Raw genomic sequence first — 22,397 nt, forward strand, 5'->3', positions numbered from 1 at the left:
ATGGTTAGTATTGATTTAAATGTATTTTGCGTTTATGTAAAATACAAAGTGTTTGTTTTGTTACAGTTTGGCAGCATGGATGGGAAAGCCCCATCCCACAAAACCCCATGCAGAAGGTGGCCATCTCCTGGGTTAATTAATTGATTCATTTGTTGTTGATCGGGAGATGGTCACCAGTATGAAAGCCTGCAGCTCTCCCTGTTCAAGGTGGGTGTTCAGGAAGTGATGAACGAGAGAGAGCTGAGAATCTAAAAGTAAACAGAAAGTAAATAAACAATTGCTATGAGTTTTCGATGGTGTCAGGTTTTCTTTTTGTGTACGAGATTTCTTTTTGTTAACCCTTTTTATTTTTGCTCTGTGAGCAGTGTTTTGTGTCTAAATATTGATTTTATTTTTGTTCATTTCACCCGAGTACCTGTCTGTGTTGTAGTTCCTGTTTCTGGCCTGACGTCACCACCCTCAGCCACCCTGTCACAGTCCTGTTCACCTTGTCTCTTCTATCAGTTAATATGTCCAGTCGACCCTGTCTCTTCTATCAGTTAATATCTCCAGTCGACCCTGTCTCTTCTATTAATTAATATGTCCAGTTGACCCTGTCTCTTCTATTAGTTAATATGTCCAGTTGACCCTGTCTTTTATATCAGTTAATATGTCCAGTTGACCCTGTCCCTTCTATTAGTTAATATGTCCAATTGACCGTCTCATATCAGTTAACATGTCCAGTTGACCCTGTCTCTTCTATCAGTTACTATGTCCAGTCGACGCTGTCTCTTACATCAGTTAATGTCCAGTTGACCCTGTCTCTTACATCAGTTAATGTCCAGTTGACTCTGTCTCTTATATCAGTTAATATGTCCATTTGACTCTGTCTCTTATATTAATTAGTATGTTCAGTATGGAGGTGTGGATGCAGGCCACAGTGCTCTCCTCTTTCAGCTTGTGATAAATGTCAGTGACAGGCTTGCTGAGATCTGTGTGCACACAGCTGGCCCTCACACTGTCCGACTGCTGGAATGCGCCTCACAGCGTTGGGATGAGCCTGTGGTAGGGAGGGCAGGGCAGTATGCTCAGTGCAGCCAGCCAAGGGACCAAACAAATACAGCCACAATAATTCAATACATCATATCTGCTGTGCACTTCCATTAGCTATCCCTTATAACAAAAGCGTAATAAATCACAGTGAAAGCACAGTAAGCATAGTGAGGTATGGTAAAGCACATTCATAAACATGGCAAACCAGAGTAAACTATGTTAAATGCATAGTATAACCATGGGAAAAGCATGGGAAAACTGCAAAATCGGTTACACTTCCTACGTCATTTCACTGCAGTATCATTATAGCATTAGTATCTTCTAGGTCAAAGTGTGTTACTGCCTGAGAGATGTCAGTTAATAAAGAAAGCAGCTGGTTGGTTAATTATAGGAAAAGAGCAGCTGGAGGAGTGGGGGCAGTTTCACTTCCCAGATGAAATGCAAGAAAGTGCAACACTAACTGAAAGCATGGGCTGTAAACCAGAAATCCTGTTTTCAAATATAAAATACTTGTTTACTATACCATGTGCTTCTTTCAAAACTGCACATATAGAGCAAATGGAAGGGACAACATGTCCAGATGTTTAGAGCGAATGGAAGGGTACAACATGTCTAGATGTTTAGAGCGAATGGAAGGTACAACATGTCCAGATGTTTAGAGCGAATGGAAGGGCGGTGGTACAGTCACTTCAATTAGGGGGTTGGTGTACTATTGAATGTACTCTCAACAAAACAATGGCACCACTCCCCTTTTTTCTTGATGTTTTCTTTTAAGCAAATTGCTCTAATTGTTTTTTTTATAGCAATCTGAAAACAATCTTATAGCCTGGTTGTATTATTCCTCTAGATATTAAGAAAGAAGGAAGAATATAAAGACATCAAGCACTTCCAACACCCAGCTAATGACTCGAGGCTGTAATTAAATCTTGATTTTCACATTACTGTACCTCTCTAACTAATCAATTATTATTATTATTATTATTATTATTTATTTCTTAGCAGACGCCCTTATCCAGGGCGACTTACAATTGTTACAAGATATCACATTATACATTATTTCACATTATACAGATATCACATTATTTTACATACAATTACCCATTTTTACAGTTGGGTTTTTACTGGAGCAATCTAGGTAAAGTACCTTGCTCAAGGGTGCAACAGCAGTGTCCCCCACTGGGGATTGAACCCACAACCCTCCGGTCAAGAGTCCAGAGCCCTAACCACTACTCCACACTGCTCCACAATCAATGGTGCTAACTGCTGAGAGCATCACTGTCACTCTGCTAGCCTTCCCTGCACCACCATATCAATATTCCATTCTGCTTTCATCACTGGGTGAGCCAAAAACAAATACCTAAGAGAACAGAGAAGGAGCCGTGGGGGGGGGGGGGTCCTCCCTATAAGAGAACAGAGAAGGAGCCGGGGGGGGGGTCCTCCCTATAAGAGAACAGAGAAGGAGCCATGGGGGGTCCTCCCTATAAGAGAACAGAGAAGGAGCCGCGTCCTCCCTATAAGAGAACAGAGAAGCAGCCGTTGAGGGGGGGGGGGGGGGCCATTCCAGTCCACATTCTAGGGAGGCTCGAGATACAGACACTGTAATACGTGTGTCCAGCCCATGCCTTTCCATTCAATTACCAGTGCACTGTGGGTCCCTGTCTGCAGCTTTAAGTAATTGTAGCCGAGCCTGCAGAGTGCCACTCTGCATGTCACAGCCCCAGACTGTACTTCCAGACTAACAAGTAAACTGTTTATAACAAACTCGTGGAAAACAACCATTAGGGAAGCAGGCTGGAATTCAATGCATCTGCCTCACTTCAATACAACATTCCGGAACTCCTTCCCTCTCACATGACTGATGGGATATATACAAGCTGAGAACAGACTTCAGATTCCCACAGCAGTACACCTTCCCTGCAGGAATCAGAGGCTGAGGATGGTCTTGCAGACCTGACTGCCCATGAGAACCCTTCGGAAATGTTCCCCATAGGTAAACCCAGAAAGCACATTAAAATACACGGTGACCCATTTTATAATGCATAGTATAACCATGGGAAAGGCATGGGAAAAGTGCAAAACGACCATGCAAAGGCACTGTGGTAAACGTCTCTCCGCTACCCCTATTGACAGTGTTCTGGCAGGTGTTCTAATTTATGTCAAGCCCTTGCTTGTTGCAGATGAATGAAATGTGCATTGAAAGATTATTGTTTATTGTTATTTAATTTAAATTAAAAATAAATAAACTGAACCTAACGCTGTGACAGGATCATAGAACACCATGCGACTCAAACAAAATGGCGATTGGGAGCAGTAAACTGTTCAGTATTGAATCTTGCATGCTTGTTCTTGCCTTTGACTTGCATTCTGTATTATGCACAAACCACATTCTGCCCAAGCCACAGAGCTTCAAACTGACCACTGAGGTAACCACAGAACAGTGAAGCAGACAAGAGTTTCACACCATGCCTTCATTAGTTTGATTAAACACGTATATTAGTTCCACGAAATATCCCCAAATACTGTCAACTTGTGTCCTTCCCTCACCTTGACAATCAGGTACCACTCAATGGCAATTCAGTTTTAAAAGCCGCTTGGATGTGAATTTTCCTCTCATCCGGGGCGCTGACACTTGCATTGCTGTACTGCCATACCGAGGACATAAACTGACATGAAAATATGTTGCAAAACTAGCAAATGCACTTGATTCGTCACAGAGATGCGACCTTACAATATACAACTCACTGCAGAGATGACACATTTGTAAGGAAACCAAGGAAAGTGAAAAAATAAAAAAAGATTTCATATCAAAAGGATAAAAGAAATGGAAGACAAATAATCACTTATCAAATATAAATACGTTTTAGTTAGATTGAGCATGACAGGTTCTACATTAAATAACACTGTCATATTGTTATTGACTGATACTCAATAATTGTGTAAACAAGGGAAACCGAGGGACCGCAATGTTTTGTGTTTAGAAATTAACACATTTTATTCCATTTAATTAATACCTAACAACTTCAAACCAGTTTATTACTCTCAATTGCTTGTCCTAACCAATTCTCTCTCTCTCTCTCTCTCTCTCTCTCTCTCTCTCTCTCTCTCTCTCTCTCTCTCTCTCTCTCTCTCTCTCTCTCTCTCTCTCTCTCTCTCTCTCTCTCTCTCTCTCTCTCTCTCTCTCTCTCTCTCTCTCTCTCTCTCTCTCGTTACTTGTTACCTGTACACACTGTAGCCAAAGAGGCTTGTAGTAAAACTTGGAATAGTTGAAACTGCTGTGGAATAGGAGTCTTATTGCCACTCCTGCCTCTCCTCCACTGTATCCCCACTGTAAGCTAAAGTCCAGTGCTCACCGTCGAAGTTCTTGTGCTGTGCGTTGAGCATGGCCTGCAGAGATCGTCCCGCCTCCTTCACCCGCCCCTCAAACTCTCTGCGGCTCAGGTTCGAGAATGTCTCCTCCATCTGGCTGGTGCAGCAGGTGTAGCCCTGGGGGCAAATCCGCAGGTGCTCCCCTGGAGAGAGAGAGGTCAAAAAAAAAAAAAGGACAGGTCAGTCTAGCACTGCACAGACACAGCCCAGTAAGCTGTACAATCTGAATCAAACATACAGATGGGCTTCAAATAGTGCAGAGGAATTTAACAAGGCAATCAGTTCTACTAAAATAACTAACCTCATGAACACTTTCTTCAACACACAATACCAACCAAATGTGTCAGGACTAAATCTGGCAGTTCAAGACATCAATAAGATATTTGAGAATGCAGCCACAATGGCAAATCTTAAAAAGAACAAAAAGAAAATACAGCAGAAACAAAAACACAAACAAAGCTGGTTTGATGACGAGTGTAAATCTATTCGAACAAACCTAAGAAAATTATCCAATCAAAAACACCATCAACCACAAAACCCAGATTTACGCCGGAGATACTGTGAGACCCTCAAATACTACAAACACACCCTGACACAGAAAAAACAAAAACACACAAACAAAACCCTCACTGACATAGAACAAGCTGTCGACAAAAAACAGTTCTGGGAAATGTGGAACAATTTAAACTCAACAAAAAAACAAGAACTGACAATACAAAATGGAACAACCTGGAAAAATTATTTTGAAAACCTTTATAAAGATATCCCTCAAAAAGATCTAACAGATACACAAAATGAAACTAGAGAAAAACTTAACTTACTAGAAAAATCAATTAAAGATAACCAAAATCCAATTGATGCTCCAATCAACCGACAAGAATTAACAAAGAAGCTCCAGGCACTTAAACCTGGAAAAGCCTGCGGCCCTGACAGCATCTGTACTGAGATGCTAAAACACAGCAGCCCTAAATTACAGGAGGCAATGCTTAAATTGTTCAACATGGTACTAAGTACTGGTTACTTCCCTGACATCTGGAACCAAGGGCTTATATCCCCAATTCACAAGAGTGGAGACAAATTCGACCCCAACAACTACCGGGGCATCTGTGTGAGCAGTAACCTGGGGAAGGTGTTCTGCAGTATCATTAACGCCCGGATACTGGCCTTCCTTACCGAACACAATGTCCTGAGTAAGAGTCAGATTGGATTCCTACCAAACCATCGCACAACTGACCATATTTACACCCTGCACACCCTAATAGATAAACATGTACACCAAAAAAGTAAAGGCAAAATTTTCGCCTGCTTCATTGACTTTAAAAAAAGCCTTTGATTCAATTTGGCATGAAGGTTTATATTATAAGTGGTGTAGGGGGTAAAGTCTATGATATAATAAAATCAATGTACACAGAAAACAAATGTGCAGTAAAAATTGCCAAAAAAAGGACAGATTTCTTCACTCAGGGGCGGGGGGTGAGGCAGGGCTGCAGTCTGAGTCCAACACTGTTCAATATTTACATCAATGAGTTAGCAACGATGTTGGAACGGTCTGCAGCCCCTGGCCTCATATTACATGACACTGAAGTCAAGTTCCTGCTCTACGCAGATGACCTGGTCCTGCTGTCACCCACAGAGCAGGGGCTGCAGCAGAGCCTGGCACTGCTAGAGCAGTACTGTCAGTCCTGGGCCCTGGCAGTAAACCTCAAAAAGACCAATATAATGATTTTTCAAAAAAAGGCCAGATCTCAGGGAAACAGATATCACTTTACACTCGGCAACACCACCCTAGAGCACAGCACCAGCTACACTTACCTGGGTCTGACCATCAGTGCGTCAGGCAGTTTTAACCTGGCAGTGAATGCACTAAAAGCAAAAGCGCTCAGAGCTTTTTATGCCATCAAAAGGAGATTCTATAAAATCAATATACCTGTCAAAATCTGGCTAAAATTAATTGACAGTGTTATCCAGCCCATTGCGCTGTATGGAAGTGAGGTATGGGGTCCACTCAGTCAACAAGACTACACTAAATGGGACAAACACCCAATCGAGACCCTGCATGCTGAACTATACAAGAATACACTGCAGGTGCAAAGAAATACACCAAACCACGCATGCAGGGCAGAATTAGGCCGATATCCAGCTCTTATTAATATAAAGAAAAGAGCACTCAAATTCTGGTTGCACCTTGAAAAAAGTGAACCTGACTCAATCCAGTACAAGGCCCTCCAGACCCAAGAGCTCAGCCCTGAAAAGAGTCCCCTATGCCAGCTGGCTTTGAAGCTCATCACACTGACCCCCTCCAATACTAACTCCAACCAGCTTCAGGTCAGCACTGCTTACCAGCCCCCAATCAGAGTAAACCAAATTATAAAACAAACCAAAAACTCCTATCTGGAACACTGGGACACAGAAATAAAATCCCAAAATAAACTTGATTGCTATCGGGCCCTAAAAAGAAACTACAGCCTAGCAGAGTATCTCTCCACTGTCAGAGATACGAAGCAGAGACAGATCCTGACCAAGTACAGGCTCAGTGACCACAGCCTGGCCATAGAGACAGGCAGACACAGGCAGACCTGGCTGCCCTGAGAAGATCGGCTCTGTGGTCACTGCGAGACAGGAGAGGTGGAAACTGAGATGCACTTTCTCCTACACTGTATAAAATACAGCCATATCAGAGAATCATTCTTCATTAAAATACAAGAAAAATATCCTCTTTTCAGTCAAATGGCAGACTCAGAGAAACTTGCTGTCCTCCTAGGGAAGGGACACACAGCTCCACTGGCTGCCAAATATGTAGCCACCTGCCACAACCTGAGGGGCACGCAGTGACGGCACAATTTAATAGTTTCAATATTATTATTTCAATATTTCAATTTCTGTATTATTATTATTTATCTTCTATTTTATTTATTATTATTTTGTTACCATTGTTCCTTGTTTGTATATATATGCATCTGTTCATAATATGTATGTATTTGCTTTGGCAACACTGTGGAAAATAAGTCATGCCAATAAAGCACTTTGAATTGAAATTGAATTGAATTGAAATTGAGAGAGAGAGAGAGAGAGAGAGAGAGAGAGAGAGAGAGAGAGAGAGAGAGCCAGCACACACACATTAGAGCATTCCAATCATTCAAGCTAGCTCAGCTCTGCACACCAAGACACTGCAGCAAAGAGGGGGATTCCCCAGTGCTGTAATCATTCGAGCTAGCTCAGCTCTGCACACCAAGACACTGCAGCAAAGAGGGGGATTCCCCAGTGTTGTAATCATTAGAGCTAGCTCAGCTCTGCACATCAAGACACTGCAGCAGAGGGGCATTCCCCAGTGCTGTAAAATGCTCTAAAATCCATCTGCACTTATACCAGTTTACATCTTGATCAAACCCACCTCTGTATCTAGTTACTATAAATGACTTTCAGTTACTTTGAATTCCTCTGAATCTGTCCATTCTGCAGTAGTTATATTCCATTTTCAGAGTGCTTCAGTGTTTTAAGCAGTCATTATATTAAAGTGTGCTAAATATGCTGGAATAAATCACACCCTCTCCAAATACATGCTGATGAGTGCTCCTTCCCAAGGGGACCGCTTCAGTTTTGAATGAACAAATACAGCTCTAGAGCACACAAAGACACACCAACAGAAGGAAACAGCTCAGAAGCAGAATTTATTATGCCATTGACTAACCCACTAGGGGCTACTAGACCTAAAGAGGAACACAACCCTAACACGATTTCATTTTCAAGTCTCTGCAATGACTGCATGTTAAGCGGAGCTGATCAGCTGGTTAAAGAGGAATGCAGCAGAGGAAAGCTAAGGGTGTGAGCTCCAGGCTACTACTCCAGCACAACTACATTAAACAAACAGGAAGTCATGAATGCTGAGCTAAAACTTCAAGTCAACTTAGTCTAGTTTTGAAATGTTTTTAAAGCCCAGCTTGATTAACTAAGCTAGGTTTGCAGCTCATGAACCCCTCTGTTTCAGAGAGGGATTGTTAGTTTATTGTTAGTGGATTTTAAAGCCTTGGTGATCATGTATTTAAAGAGAGGCCATTGGTAATGTAGCTATTGCTAATAAGAGGTAAGAAAATGGTGTTTGAAGCCGTAATAAGGGAGGGGAGGGGGGCAGTGATGATGTTGCTAATGTTAATAACAGGTATGAAAGTGGATTTTAAAGCTTTGGTTAGCACTCTTGTAACAGCAGGCTTATTAAGCAGGTTTGACTGTACAATTAAAAAAAGGCAATTCATGTCCAGTGATCAGTGGCGATGTTATCCAAGCTGGTATTGAGATGTCACTGAAGACGATCTGTAGTTGAGATAAGGATCAGACGCCTTCCTTTCACACAAAACAGGAACACAGCCATCCTCTGCAGGCTAGTCAGGGAGACAGCCAGCCTGAACAACCCCATCAAGAGCAAGAATGAGCTGCAATTCAAGCAGTCACTGCTTTCAAACAGCAGTCAAGACCTGCCTATCACTTAATGAGCAGGTCCGCTCATCACAATCAATCATCTGTCTGAAAATAAAAGCATTCCTAATGGGGGACCTTTTATATGCGATTCCAAATGTCCCGTGCCAGCCTCTGATCACATCAGAGTGGCCTCTCACACTCTTTGCTGTGTCAGGACCACAGAAACCACTCCAGTAGGATTACAGGCAGAACAGAAACTGTTCTGAACTCCTTATTAGGAACTAATTATTAGGAAAATCAGAAAAAGAAGCAGCTAATTGATAATTCAACAGTTTTATTAAAACTACAATTGATTAAATCTAAAAAGAAACCAGTGCAGGCACATACAGGGGCCCTCATAACAGTGTAATCTGAAAGGTAAAGAATCTGGGTATAAAATTGAGAGTTTATCAGATTACATCTGAAATGCCTATAGGAGTAGGAGTGTGTGATAAAACTGGGTGAAAATCAAAGAAGTTCTCCTGTTTACCATGTAGAGTGTGACAGGGGGCAATGCTCTCAGCCTGAGGCTTCCGGCATGATAGTCCCCTGTTGGTAACTACAGTTCTTCCTTCAGGGGCCATAGTTTCTCACTGTCAGCCTCCTCTCCAGTCCATATATACAAAAGTCAAAGTCTTTGAGCCAAACATTCAGTTTTAATGGCTCACCAAAAGAGTTTCCGTAGGGACATTCATAGTCGCACTTGCATCATTTTTCTTCTTCAGAAGGATTCAATACGACTCCTGCTCATTTGTATTCATCAAAAAAAGATCTCTGTAAGACAAACAACGCGTTTCAACACCGTATGTCTTCAATAGGAGCCTGATGCCTCTCCTTTATTTATATATATATATATATATATATATATATATATATATATTACAGTAGGTCTGCTTGCTTGTGTTTGCCTTCATTTCTTGAAAATGGCACAGGCATTCTGTAATTTATTATATATTATGACTGAATATGATCGCTGGACAGTGTAGCCTAAACATTCCTTTCTTATTACTGAAGCTGGGGATAATCGCATATCTTCTTTTACAAGTGACTTGTTTACTTAAATACTGAACTTTTCTGTTTTTAAATGCAAAATAAACCTATGACGAGGCTGTCTTCATTCATAAGTTTTCTTGTAAATATTTCTAAGATTGTAAATGTAGCTTGGTGCAGCACAGTGCTCTGGTACAGTACATTCCTCATAGGCAGAGTGTATGCTATTGTTGTACATGGCTCTCTGAACATGCAGCGCACGTACACTGGACAGATTCAGATCCAATCAGCTGTGCATGAAGTATCACACTGAGGGACTGGCGTCAATGCCTCCTGCATGTGAAAGTAGTTTATAAGCTTTCTGGTTAGGTTACTGGCTGTTTCTAGTATATTCACTATTTTAAAGTAAGCGGTGCACTAAAATGACCCCACAGTTGTTCCTCTTGTTCCCCGGAGCAGTTTGTGTGCTGCCCAGTCGGAGCGCTTCATCTCCTTGTATTGAGAACAACATGCAAGTACTGCACACATACAGGCTGCAGATGTTCAAGTAACAATTTACAGCAGCTACAGCTCCCAGAATAACCCATACTGTAATCACAGGTCTGGGCATGAATGCAATGCACATACTGTATCACATATCAGTCAGATAGACATACACATTGGAGCCAGCACTGCTGTAGGGCAACGGTGAGCACACCATTAATATTATTCATATCTTAAAAGAGTAGCTTTAAAATACTGCTCCTTACCCTTACCCTGCCCCTAACATTCTGATTGGGTCTTATTGCAATTATTTGCATTCTTTTTAGTCAGTGCTCAGCTGCTCTTAAATTCTTGTTGCCTCGTAGGCATGAGTTGTCTACATCAGCCAAGAGGGCTAATTTTTCTTGAACGATAACCACGATCAATCATCACCCAGAGAATCACAGAACACAGCTGTGTACCGAGCCAGTCATCTTAGCTCACAGGTCACAGTGAAGGGTGGTGTTAGATTTTCATACACTGAAAATGTGAAGTCAGCATCTCAAATGGTTCAGCAATCGGTTTGGTGGGGGAGGTGGATTGATGGTAGGAGATTCCCTCACAGCCTGCCTGTCAGCTCCAGAGAGATCATCGGGATAGCTGTCAGCTCCAGAGAGATCACTGGGATAGCTGTCAACTCCAGAGAGATCATCGAGATAGCTGTCAACTCCAGAAAGATTATCAGATCATCAGGATAGTGGTCAGCTCCAGAGAGATCACTGAGATAGTGGTCAGCTCCAGAGAGATCATTGAGATCGCTGTCAGCTCCAGAGAGATCACTGAGATAGCAGTCAGCTCCAGAGAGATCATTGAGATAGCGGTCAGCTCCAGAGAGATCATTGAGATAGCGGTCAGCTCCAGAGAGATTATCAGATCATCGGGATAGCTGACAGCTCCAGAGATCATCGGGATAGCTGTCAGCTCCAGAGAGATCATCAAGATAGCTGTCAGCTCCAGAGAGATCATCGGGATAGCTGTCAACTCCAGAGAGATTATCAGATCATCAGGATAGTGGTCAGCTCCAGAGAGATCATCAGGATAGCTGTCAGCTACAGAGAGATCATCAAGATAGCTGTCAGCTCCAGAGAGATCATCGGGATAGCTGTCAACTCCAGAGAGATTATCAGATCATCAGGATAGTGGTCAGCTCCAGAGAGATCATTGAGATAGTGGTCAGCTCCAGAGAGATCATTGAGATCGCTGTCAGCTCCAGAGAGATCACTGAGATAGCGGTCAGCTCCAGAGAGATCATCGAGATAGTTGTCAGCTCCAGAGAGATTATCAGATCATCGGGATAGCTGACAGCTCCAGAGAGATCATCGGAATAGCCGTCAGCTCCAGAGAGATCATTGAGATAGAGGTCAGCTCCAGAGAGATCATCGGTATAGCCGTCAGCTCCAGAGAGATCATTGGGATAGCTGTCAGCTCCAGAGAGATCATCGGGATAGCTGTCAACTCCAGAGAGATCATCAGGATAGCTGTCAGCTCCAGAGAGATCATCAAGATAGCTGTCAGCTCCAGAGAGATCATCAGGATAGCCGTCAGCTCCAGAGAGATCACTGAGATAGCTGTCAGCTCCAGAGAGATTATCAGATCATCAGGATAGCTGTCAGCTCCAGAGAGATCATCGGGATAGCTGACAGCTGCAGAGCTTCGCTGAGACTCCCTGACAGCACCAAGACAAGCCCAGAACACACACAGTAGTGGACGAGCTCCACGCCCCTGAAGTTAGGGGCTTAGCTTCCCTTTCATTTCCTAAATGTATCAACAAAGCCATCACTATTTTATAAATTACAGCAACACTAAATAAGAATAGCTGTGTACAGCATTTAACTGCATTGGACTGTAAAGCTCTTATTTAACTTATTTAACTTGAGCTAGAATATCAATCCTCCCTTCCTTTAACGTGATTGTAGCTAACAAAATAATTCCACTAGGTTACAGGAAGATCTCAGTTTCCATGCATTACTCTCAGGAAACCTGCCTGTGTGCTCCTGCGCAATGCTGTTTCTCTGCATTTATCTGAAGCTGGTGCTGTCGACTAATGGGCACACTCTTGGAATGAAACATGAAGCCTCATGGGATTTGAAGAGTGCTGGGCTGTAGTGTGGAAGGCAGTGGGTTGATTACTGTAGCTCAGTGGTTAGAGTGCAGGGCTGCAGTGTGGAAGGCATTGGGTTGATTACTGTAGCTCAGTGGTTAGAGTGCAGGGCTACAGTGTGGAAGGCAGTGGGGTTGAGTACTGTAGCTCAGTGGTTAGAGTGCTGGGCTGCAGTGTGGAAGGCATTGGGTTGAGTACTGTAGCTCAGTGGTTAGAGTGCTGGGCTGCAGTGTGGAAGGCAGTGGGGTTGAGTATTGTAGCTCAGTGGTTAGCATGATGGTCTGCAATATGTACTTTTCCTCTACATTCAGGAGTGGTTTGGCTCTGCTCTCACAGGGTATCCAGCTTCACTCCGCTCACAGCTCAGCTGCTGAGCTGGCAGACAGAGAGAAGCTGAACTTGACCACAGAACTCACCACACGGCTGTCATCTTCATCTGTGACTGCACTGTCTGTGTGGAACATTTATGCTGAACACCCCTAGCTAACAGCAATGTTACAACGTTGCCTCCATACCTTTTTATAATGTTTGCAATCATTCTGACTGAGTTCTAGTTGCCTGCGGATTGGTTCTGGAAGGCAGGTAGCGAGTCTGCAAGACGCTGATTGGTTCTGGAGGGATACGCAGGTGGCCAGTCTGCAAGATGCTGATTGGTTCTGGAGGGATATGCAGGTAGCAAGTCTGCAAGGTGCTGATTAGTTCTGGAGAAATGCGTGTGAAACCCTTAGTGATGACCAGTCTGCAGTGAAACAACAGGAATTTCTCCTGGATATTGACGGAAGCACCTACCAACCAGCAATAATCATTCTAGAAAAAACAAATCATTTTTTACAGAAATGTTCCAATAGCAGGTGTTCCTGGTTTTTCTCAAGCCTCTGCGCATTTGTCACTGCACAGCAACACCAAAACGACTCCAAACTTGTTTTTACCTTTTCAGATTCACTTTGTTCCTTCAAACACAAGCCTCTGAAAAAAAAAAAACTCTTAAGCTGATATCTTTGCTAATCTCCTACCTATTATCTGCCTGCTGTGAGCCTGTTCAAGACCTGCCATGCTATCAGTCAACAGCACATAGCACGCAGTCTCCCCTGAGCTGAAATGAATTCTGTTTACCTAAGGAACCTATAATTTAACATCAGATCAAAGGAGAAGCTTTCTTTCTCTTATTCCTTTTCGCCCAGAGGGTTTTGTCTCCTGAAAAAGGAACTGCACATCCCCAGGATGTTTTATCAGCAATGTTCATGTTTCTTTACAGCATATTTCACAATGCAAAGGCAAGTCCCAGCAAGCACTAGCAGAACAACAACCAAGCTACACTAACTGAGGAATACATTAGAGCACAACAACCCAGCTACACTAACTGAGGAATACATTAGAGCACAACAACCCAGCTACACTAACTGAGGAATACCTCAGAGCACAACAACCCAGCTACACTAACTGAGGAATACCTCAGAGCACAACAACCCAGCTACACTAACTGAGGAATACCTCAGAGCACAACAACCCAGCTACACTAACTGAGGAATACATTAGAGCACAACAACCCAGCTACACTAACTGAGGAATACATTAGAGCACAACAACCCAGCTACACTAACTGAGGAATACCTCAGAGCACAACAACCCAGCTACACTAACTGAGGAATACCTCAGAGCACAACAACCCAGCTACACTAACTGAGGAATACCTCAGAGCACAACAACCCAGCTACACTAACTGAGGAATACATTAGAGCACAACAACCCAGCTACACTAACTGAGGAATACCTCAGAGCACAACAACCCAGCTACACTAACTGAGGAATACCTCAGAGCACAACAACCCAGCTACACTAACTGAGGAATACATTAGAGCACAACAACCCAGCTACACTAACTGAGGAATACCTCAGAGCACAACAACCCAGCTACACTAACTGAGGAATACATTAGAGCACAACAACCCAGCTACACTAACTGAGGAATACCTCAGAGCACAACAACCCAGCTACACTAACTGAGGAATACCTCAGAGCACAACAACCCAGCTACACTAACTGAGGAATACCTCAGAGCACAACAACCCAGCTACACTAACTGAGGAATACATTAGAGCACAACAACCCAGCTACACTAACTGAGGAATACCTCAGAGCACAACAACCCAGCTACACTAACTGAGGAATACCTCAGAGCACAACAACCCAGCTACACTAACTGAGGAATACATTAGAGCACAACAACCCAGCTACACTAACTGAGGAATACATTAGAGCACAACAACCCAGCTACACTAACTGAGGAATACCTCAGAGCACAACAACCCAGCTACACTAACTGAGGAATACCTCAGAGCACAACAACCCAGCTACACTAACTGAGGAATACCTCAGAGCACAACAACCCAGCTACACTAACTGAGGAATACATTCTGTGTGAGTCAGCACAGGCAACACAGGCCCTCTGGAACTCCTATTAATCACATTACTTTAATGTGTATTTTTAAAAAGGTTGACCTTTTGTTTTTTAAGTGGTTTAGAATGGGTGGGCAACACTATAACTCTCTATAAGTACTGGGACAAATCTAGCGTTCAAACTCATACTCGTATGCAGATCTTATCTAGTAAAGGGTACACAGCAGGGATTTCTTTTACCCTGTGATGTGAGACTGTAGCTACAATGAAGCGGGAGCTACATTTTGCAGGTGTCCTCCGTGTATAAGTTTGACCTGATTCTTACCCCTCCACACACCTGCACAATGCTTTCTTGGTAAAGCTCTCCTTGAATACTGTAAACACAAGTAAGACTCATTAAAACAACAACTACCCAAAGAGGGCTCTACAACACTACAGCTCATCCCTCTGTTTGATCGGGTGGGGCAGGGAGGTAAAACCAGCAGAAACAAAGCTCCTGCTTCACAAAACAGTCCCATTCAAGAGCTTCTGTGTAAATGGAAATGGAAATTGCATCATTCGATTTCGTATTACATTTTCTGAAGGAGATTTTTAAAAGTGACCAGAAAGAAAGAAAAATCCATCGTAATGCAGTCTTGGGTCCTCGAGATCTGTCCTCGTCCTTGGCCTCGGGGGGTTAGGCCTCCGTCCGAGGACTTCAAGGACTTGGGTATTTCAAACTGGCCACGTGGAATTTCTCATAATGCTAACTGACTGCTGATTTTACTTGAAAAATAAAAACCTCTTTTCCCAAATTAAAGTGTGAGGGGTTAATTCGATTTCATTTATCAGCTTTGTTTCAAAGTGTCTGGCACTTTACTGCAATGCACATGAGCTTTGCTCGCTGTAGCTAATCAGCTAAAAAAAAAACCCTGATCTACACTGGGCATAGCCAATGAACTAAATCTTTAATTTGTGGCAGAAAAAATCTATGCTACATTCATGTACAAATATTTATATTCCCGCTCTGGAGATGCCACACTGAACTCGCGGACACCTGTGGTATGAAGTATCGCAGTTACAGTATTTTTTTAATTTATTTTTTGATAATGTCTGCTGAACCCAAAAATGTTAAATTTGCGTATTCACATTTCTCCATTGAAGCAAACAAATGGAGTGCAAGGAGAAGATTGCTGAGACCAAAGGGACTACATCTAGATTTAATAAGTAAGTATTTTTGTTTACTCACTTCATACAAAATGCATATAAATGGCTTCAGTAAGTAGTCAATAGCTAATGTGGCAGACCAGGGGGAGGAAGAAAAATATATGTAGCACATTTTCAACCCCTGAAGGGCTGTTTCATTTCAAAACCATGCCGTTTGGGCTACATGGTGCACCCGCTGCCTTTCAGAGACTGATGGACCAGGTCTTACACCCACATCATGAATATGCAGCAGCGTATATTGATGATGTGGTGATTTACAGCTCCACCTGGCAAGAGCATTTGGCTAGGGTTACGGCCGTCCTTCAGTCTCTAAAGGCTGCCCAGCTGACAGCTAACTTGGGAAAATGTGCATTTGGCAAAACAGAGACTCAATATTTGGGATTTTTAAATGGGGAATGGAAGGGTTAAACACGTTGTCACCAAAATCCAGGGTTTGGTAGACGCGGCAATCCCCAAAACCACGACTCAGGTGAGGTCACTACTGGGATTTTCCGGTTATTACCGCCGTTTTATCCCAGAATATACCACAGTGGTTAACCCCTTTGTCAACCTCACCAAAAAAGAGTGCATCAAATTTGATTAAGTGGTCAGTAGAATGTCAGGGGGCGTTTGATATTATTAAGCAAAGACTCTGCTAGGTCCCCACTCTCATCACATCCGAGATTCATCCTTCACACTGATGCATCAGATGTTGGTTTGGGTCCCAAAAGGTAGACAGAGTGGAACACCCGATATTGTATATCAGCAAAAAGATGCTCCCTCGAAAGCGCATCTACTCCGTTGTCAAAAAGGAGTGTTTGGCCATTAAATGAGCTACTCACGCTTTGCGATAATACCTGCTGGGACATTCATTTGATCTGGTCACAGACCATGCCCCACTCAAGTGGTTAAGCACAATGAAGGATAGCAATGCCCCGATAACTCGGTGGTATCTGGCATTGCAGCCCCTCATGTAACACATGGTACACCATGTGGGGAAAGACCACCAAAATGCAGATTATTTTTCCCGGGAGGGGGGAGTAATGGGAAAGGTAGATTCAGCCGAGTGTTCCTTCGGCTCCACTCTGAGCGATGGGATATGTGACATAAATATAATGATTCTTGGTGGTAAATCTCCCTCCCGACCTGTGAGGGTGCTAATTACAGGCAACAGAGTACCCTGGCCCGGATGGCCTGACAATTCATTCCCAGGGTTAAAAGGAAGTCGTCATCTAGAACGGGGGCGGATCTCTGGTACACTAACTCATCGACCCGGAAGGGAAACGATGTGGCAGCTGCAGAATGGAGGAGTGGTTGCAATCGTTTACCAAGGGGTCATGAGTGACGGTACTAATAGGGGACGGAGCGACCTGATCTGTTCCTTCGTTTATGGTTAAGGAACGACCTGGAAGGTCCAGTGTTTACATATCGTACCGCGAGTGTTTGTTTGTTTGTCTATAATTGTTACTTGTTATTCTTATTAGTAGACGGATAACACGTTCCGGAGCTGTCGCCAGAAGCCAGCACGAACCCGGACATCACTGCACCTGTATCACGATAACTTGTATTTGCACTATGAACACTACAGCACTCACCCAGGACTGGTGACCGTGTTTGTATATTGTGTGTGTAATATTGACTGTTTATTATTTGGGACTGCAACCCTTTATTTAGAACAGTGCAACACACATTGCTATGTATTGCCTGGGATGTATTATTTACAGTCACCTGACAAGGATTATAAATAAACGTCCTTGCACTTTGAATTCTTATTGTCTGTCTTTCATTGATAACCTGCACTCTGCAAGCCACTTTTTTATTTGGTAAAACAAGCAGGGCTTGCTGTGCACCCAGTACCTTAACTGAAGTTGCACAGCCCCTTTCGACTCTTTCAAACATATTCAACACAGTCCTCTGCACCCTCTGTATTACACTGAGCCATTTTCATTGAGGCACCAAAATCTGCTCCACTCTTTCTTTAATTTAAATAAAACTATAAATCTCACAAAACAAGTAACAGACCTGTGCCTACTGTGGCAGAGTGAGGGAAAAGAGATGTAATCCAGGAGGGTGCTGCAGGACTACATTCCCCAGAATACCATGGGGTTCTATTTCAATGTGAAGCACCAGAGGCTGATGAAGCCCTGGATAAAAAACAGGGAAACCGTGTAGACAGGGCTGAAGGAGGAAAGCCAGTGTGGAGCAGACCTGTGTGGTCTAAAAGAAGGTACCGTGTGAACCTTGGGATATTGTCAAACTTGTGAACTGTGTGTGAAACAAGCGTTTTGGCTGGTAAACGGCTTAGCCGTCCAGTGTGTTAGTTAAGAGTGAAGAAACGTTTAGTTTAGCACTCCAATGGGAGTTAGGTGTTTGTTTGTTTATATGTGTTAATAAAAGTGCACACTTGTGCTAAACTTGCAATTGTCTCAAGTATTTTAAGGGGTACAAACGAACATTGACTGAAGGCTATTGTTACACTACGTTGTTTGTTACTATTTATATAATGTGAACAGTTTTATTTTCTTTCCTTAAAAAGGTGGATTTGCATTAGGAGACCCTAAAGTGGTCAGAGTTAACACAATAATGCATAGATCTTACCTGCACTTCCATTAGCTTGAGGTCAAGGTTTCAGCTGCGCAGTGTTTAAAGAACACATGCTATAACAGCAGCAGCACGATATCTGGTACGAGGTTAAAGAAATTCTCCAGGCTTACTTACTCGCTGGAATTCTCTACATTTGCATTTCCTGGGGAAAATGTCAGTTAACAGTGGAAGGACCTGGTTGGTTAAAGACCAGGGAGGCTGCGCGGAGCTCAAAAGGCGTCTGCGCCACCACTCGAGGCTGCAGCACGGGCATTGCTATAGAGACGGACGCTGAGCGAAAGCTTGCGCTTGATGACATTGAGGAGGACAGCGTCCGCTCCATGAAGAGAACTACTCCAAGACGGTGCTCGTGAAGGCATTGCCCAGCCGGGGCGGTTTGAAGACGCAGGAGTCGCCGTGGTGATGCCGGGACTCCGGCAGCCCAGAAGTAGGTCAGCTTAGGGGAGGTTGATCCCAAACAGTGTGTAGAGAGTGTAATAGATTCCTGGAGCGGGACGTCTCTTTTAGTGAGACTAGCGCTCGCCTTGTGTGGCAAACTTTTATTTTAAGCTTTGTTTTCTTTATTAAGTATGACACTAGGGCTACCATTGCTGGGACCCTAGTGTTAATTAAATCTGCGCGCCTGTGCGGTGTGTCAACAACCAGTGCTCTGTGTCAGCCTCAGTGTTGTTCAGCGACGACCCACACGCGCAACAAATCCCTGTGTCACAAGGGACAGGGCTAATTTGACTCCAGGTAAGATGACTGAGGAAGTGCAACTCTGAAAAGATTTACTTAACCAGGTGTAGAGCCAAATATCATGTTTTAAAATGAAAAAAATACAGAACTGAATGGAACTGCACAACCGGGAAGATTTAATGGAATTACTGTATTTGAACAAATCTGGCCCATTGTATCTACAATCCAGCTTCAACATTTTCACAGCAATACATCATGGGAACAATTCAGCAAGGTCTCATTAGGAAAACATCCTTGAAACAAATGTTTCTTCAATAAAAGAGGTTGAAAAAAGCTGTGTAGGTCTTACGGGTGCAGATTGAAACACACACACGTACAGCAAACATGTATTTTCATTTAAAAAACATATCATATGTGGTCCTGCACTAGGTTTACGTGGGTGAAATTGTCCTACCCTCACTGCTTCTTACCTAGCAATAACCAGCCAGCTGCTTCCCCTATTGACTGACATGCCTTTCAGTCAGTAACATGCTTTTACTCTGAAGACACTGCTGCAGTGACCTAGAAAATGAAACAGTAACATATTTTCTGACAATAGGTCCAGCAAACATAGAACTTTAAGCCTAGTGTAGTACCAATAATGATGTAGCATGAGAATACAAGTTTGCTGTATTTCTTGTAGAATTGCACATTTGAGATCTGTGTAGTGAATAGGTCATATTTATGCAATCTTTTTATTACCTACTTAATGGGCTCTAATTGGATTGTTTCTAATTGTAAAATTTGCAGGTGTGTTTCCTCTTTTCAGAATCAATGGCATCACTAAAATAAAAGGCTTTGTGAAGTTTTTTTACTGTTTCCAGCCTGACATGTAATTGGGATGAGAGTGCAGGGGATGAGAGCTATACTCTAATCAACCGCATTCTCCACTCAAAGATTTTGATTTTAGCTCTGTAAAATGTTATCAGTATAACAAAGACATCACTAAAGGAGATGTCCTTTTCTTCTTCTGTTTATATTCATTGTTTTACTTTCCTGAGCTACAGAACAGCGGACACTGCACATTCATATCCTCCCGCTGCAGGGCTGGGCCTGCTTAGTCCACAGAGGGAGTCTTCTCAGAAGTATTTTATTCTGAAGCAGTTAGCTAGCATGGCAAATGATGATCAACAAAAGTGAATGCTAAAGAACACTTATAAAAGGACATCAATCTTTAATGTAACATTTAAAAGTAGATGATAAAGAAATGGGACATTATTGTGGGATAGCTTTAATAAAAAAAATACTAGTGCATGCCAGTCTACTTATCTGTGAAGATATTTGTGAGGCGCGTTTGAGGAGTGTCTTAGCAATGGGCAATGTACAGCAGCAATATGGCAGGACTCCAGTTGTTTGTGCCCCTGTATTTTAAACAATTAAAAATGATATATGGCTCACTATGCATGTCTTTGAGTCAGAATGAAATGCAGCTGGTCTGGCCTGAGCACCCATCTCACTAATGATGAACTGCAGGGTGATTTCCTCTTGCTAATCCACATTGTGTGTTTCTCCAGCATTGAAACAGCAAACAGTGCTCTATGACCTCCCCCGCGGGACTTCAATGAAGCCTCCCCAGAGAGCACAGGCAAGCCCAAACGCAGCCACGCTCATCAAAAGCAGCTTCACACAAACAAATGCTCAGGTCCATTCTTCCTCCTTATCCACACCAGTGTGTATTGGATGGTCTACCAGCTAGTTTGCATATTAAGTCATTTTATCAACACAAGAACACTCAACACAGAAAGAACTGCCTTAGCTCTTATGAGCAAGATTACCATTATCACTTCATTCTTATGTGAATGGGATTACTGAAATGTATTCTATAATATATAAAAGCTGCATCTCCCTGTTGCAAGCCAGTTTGAGTTTCACAACAGCAGGCTTGATGGACTTTGATACAGGGCTGATAGTTTGTTTGCTTTCTGTGTGTAAAAAAAAATACTAGTAGAATGTGTCAAACACTGTCCGAGCAAAATAAATACCTAAAGACCAGTATGCTAGTAAGACCTACAGTAAGACCCACAGATCAACAAGGACTACAGCCAGTCTCTGCACATCATGTTAGTGAGACAAAATCTACATTACCATTCTCTCAGTAAGCTAAAGATCGCTTTGAGTTTCAGCACAATTGGGCTTGTGTTTCCCTGGTTATGCTGTTTGTAAAACCCTAAAGTGTCACACTTCACTACCTCCTGGTTGCCAGGGATATTATTATTATTATTATTATTATTATTATTATTATTTCTTAGCAGGGAACTTGAAGCTAATAAACCCTTTTTTGTACTGGTTCAAACTTCACATTTGAATTGCTTTCTCCCTTACTATTGCATGGTGTTTGCAATCATTCAGAGTGGCTCTGGGTACTGTTACCATTTTTCTCTTAATCTTTCAAACACCGTTAAATATTAAGGAACTTGTAAAAGGGCAATTCAAATGACTTTTGAGGTCCTAGCTCATTAAAATCCTTTATCCAACTAACTAACCACCCTGCACTGCCCTCTGACCCCAGGAAGTTTGAACCTCTGAGCAGCTGCTTTCGTCTAAGTCCACCACCCTGTTCATCGTCACCCTTCCCTTTTAAGGTGTTTATTTTAGAAGTTCTTTTATAGATGGACAAAAGCTGATGTTTACTGTGGCTTTTGTTTTTTGTAGGGCTGATACAGTGCATTGAGCAGTTCTCTCATAACTACTGTTCTGGAGTTTTGATGTGGTGAGGCATCCAGAGAGCTGCTCTAATCCAGTAACAGCACTGGTGCGCTTGAGCTGCTGCACAGAAACAGGACAAGAGAACAGTGTTTACAGGGGAAGGTAAGAAAAACTCTGCAAATACAGTATACCCTATGGCAGTTCCATAGTAAATATTGAAGTTCTGGTCATCACTCATAAGCAAAATCCTCCTTTTATACAGCCTTATCCTTTAGGAAACGCTGTGTTTAAAATCTGATCCAAATCACTATTCACTCAAAAGCTAGCATTTGTTGCATCTCCTTATTCCCAGCAAAATGACAAAGACACAGCCATCGTGTTGCTG

The 22,397-nt window shown here is 42.7% G+C and overlaps 1 protein-coding gene across 1 annotated transcript in view; it reads right to left on the reverse strand.

The window, feature by feature from the left end:
• gpc1a (glypican 1a) overlaps nucleotides 1-22,397 on the reverse strand; it is a 91,683-nt gene that overhangs the window by 53,721 nt on the left and 15,565 nt on the right. Inside the window, exon 2 of the mRNA XM_034038227.3 lies at nucleotides 4,383-4,541. Within this exon, the coding sequence (XP_033894118.1) occupies nucleotides 4,383-4,541 (159 nt within the window). The remainder of the gene's footprint in view (nucleotides 1-4,382; nucleotides 4,542-22,397) is intronic.

The sequence above is a fragment of the Acipenser ruthenus genome, chromosome 17 (assembly GCF_902713425.1).
Source record: "Acipenser ruthenus chromosome 17, fAciRut3.2 maternal haplotype, whole genome shotgun sequence".
Taxonomy (NCBI): Eukaryota; Metazoa; Chordata; class Actinopteri; order Acipenseriformes; family Acipenseridae; genus Acipenser; species Acipenser ruthenus.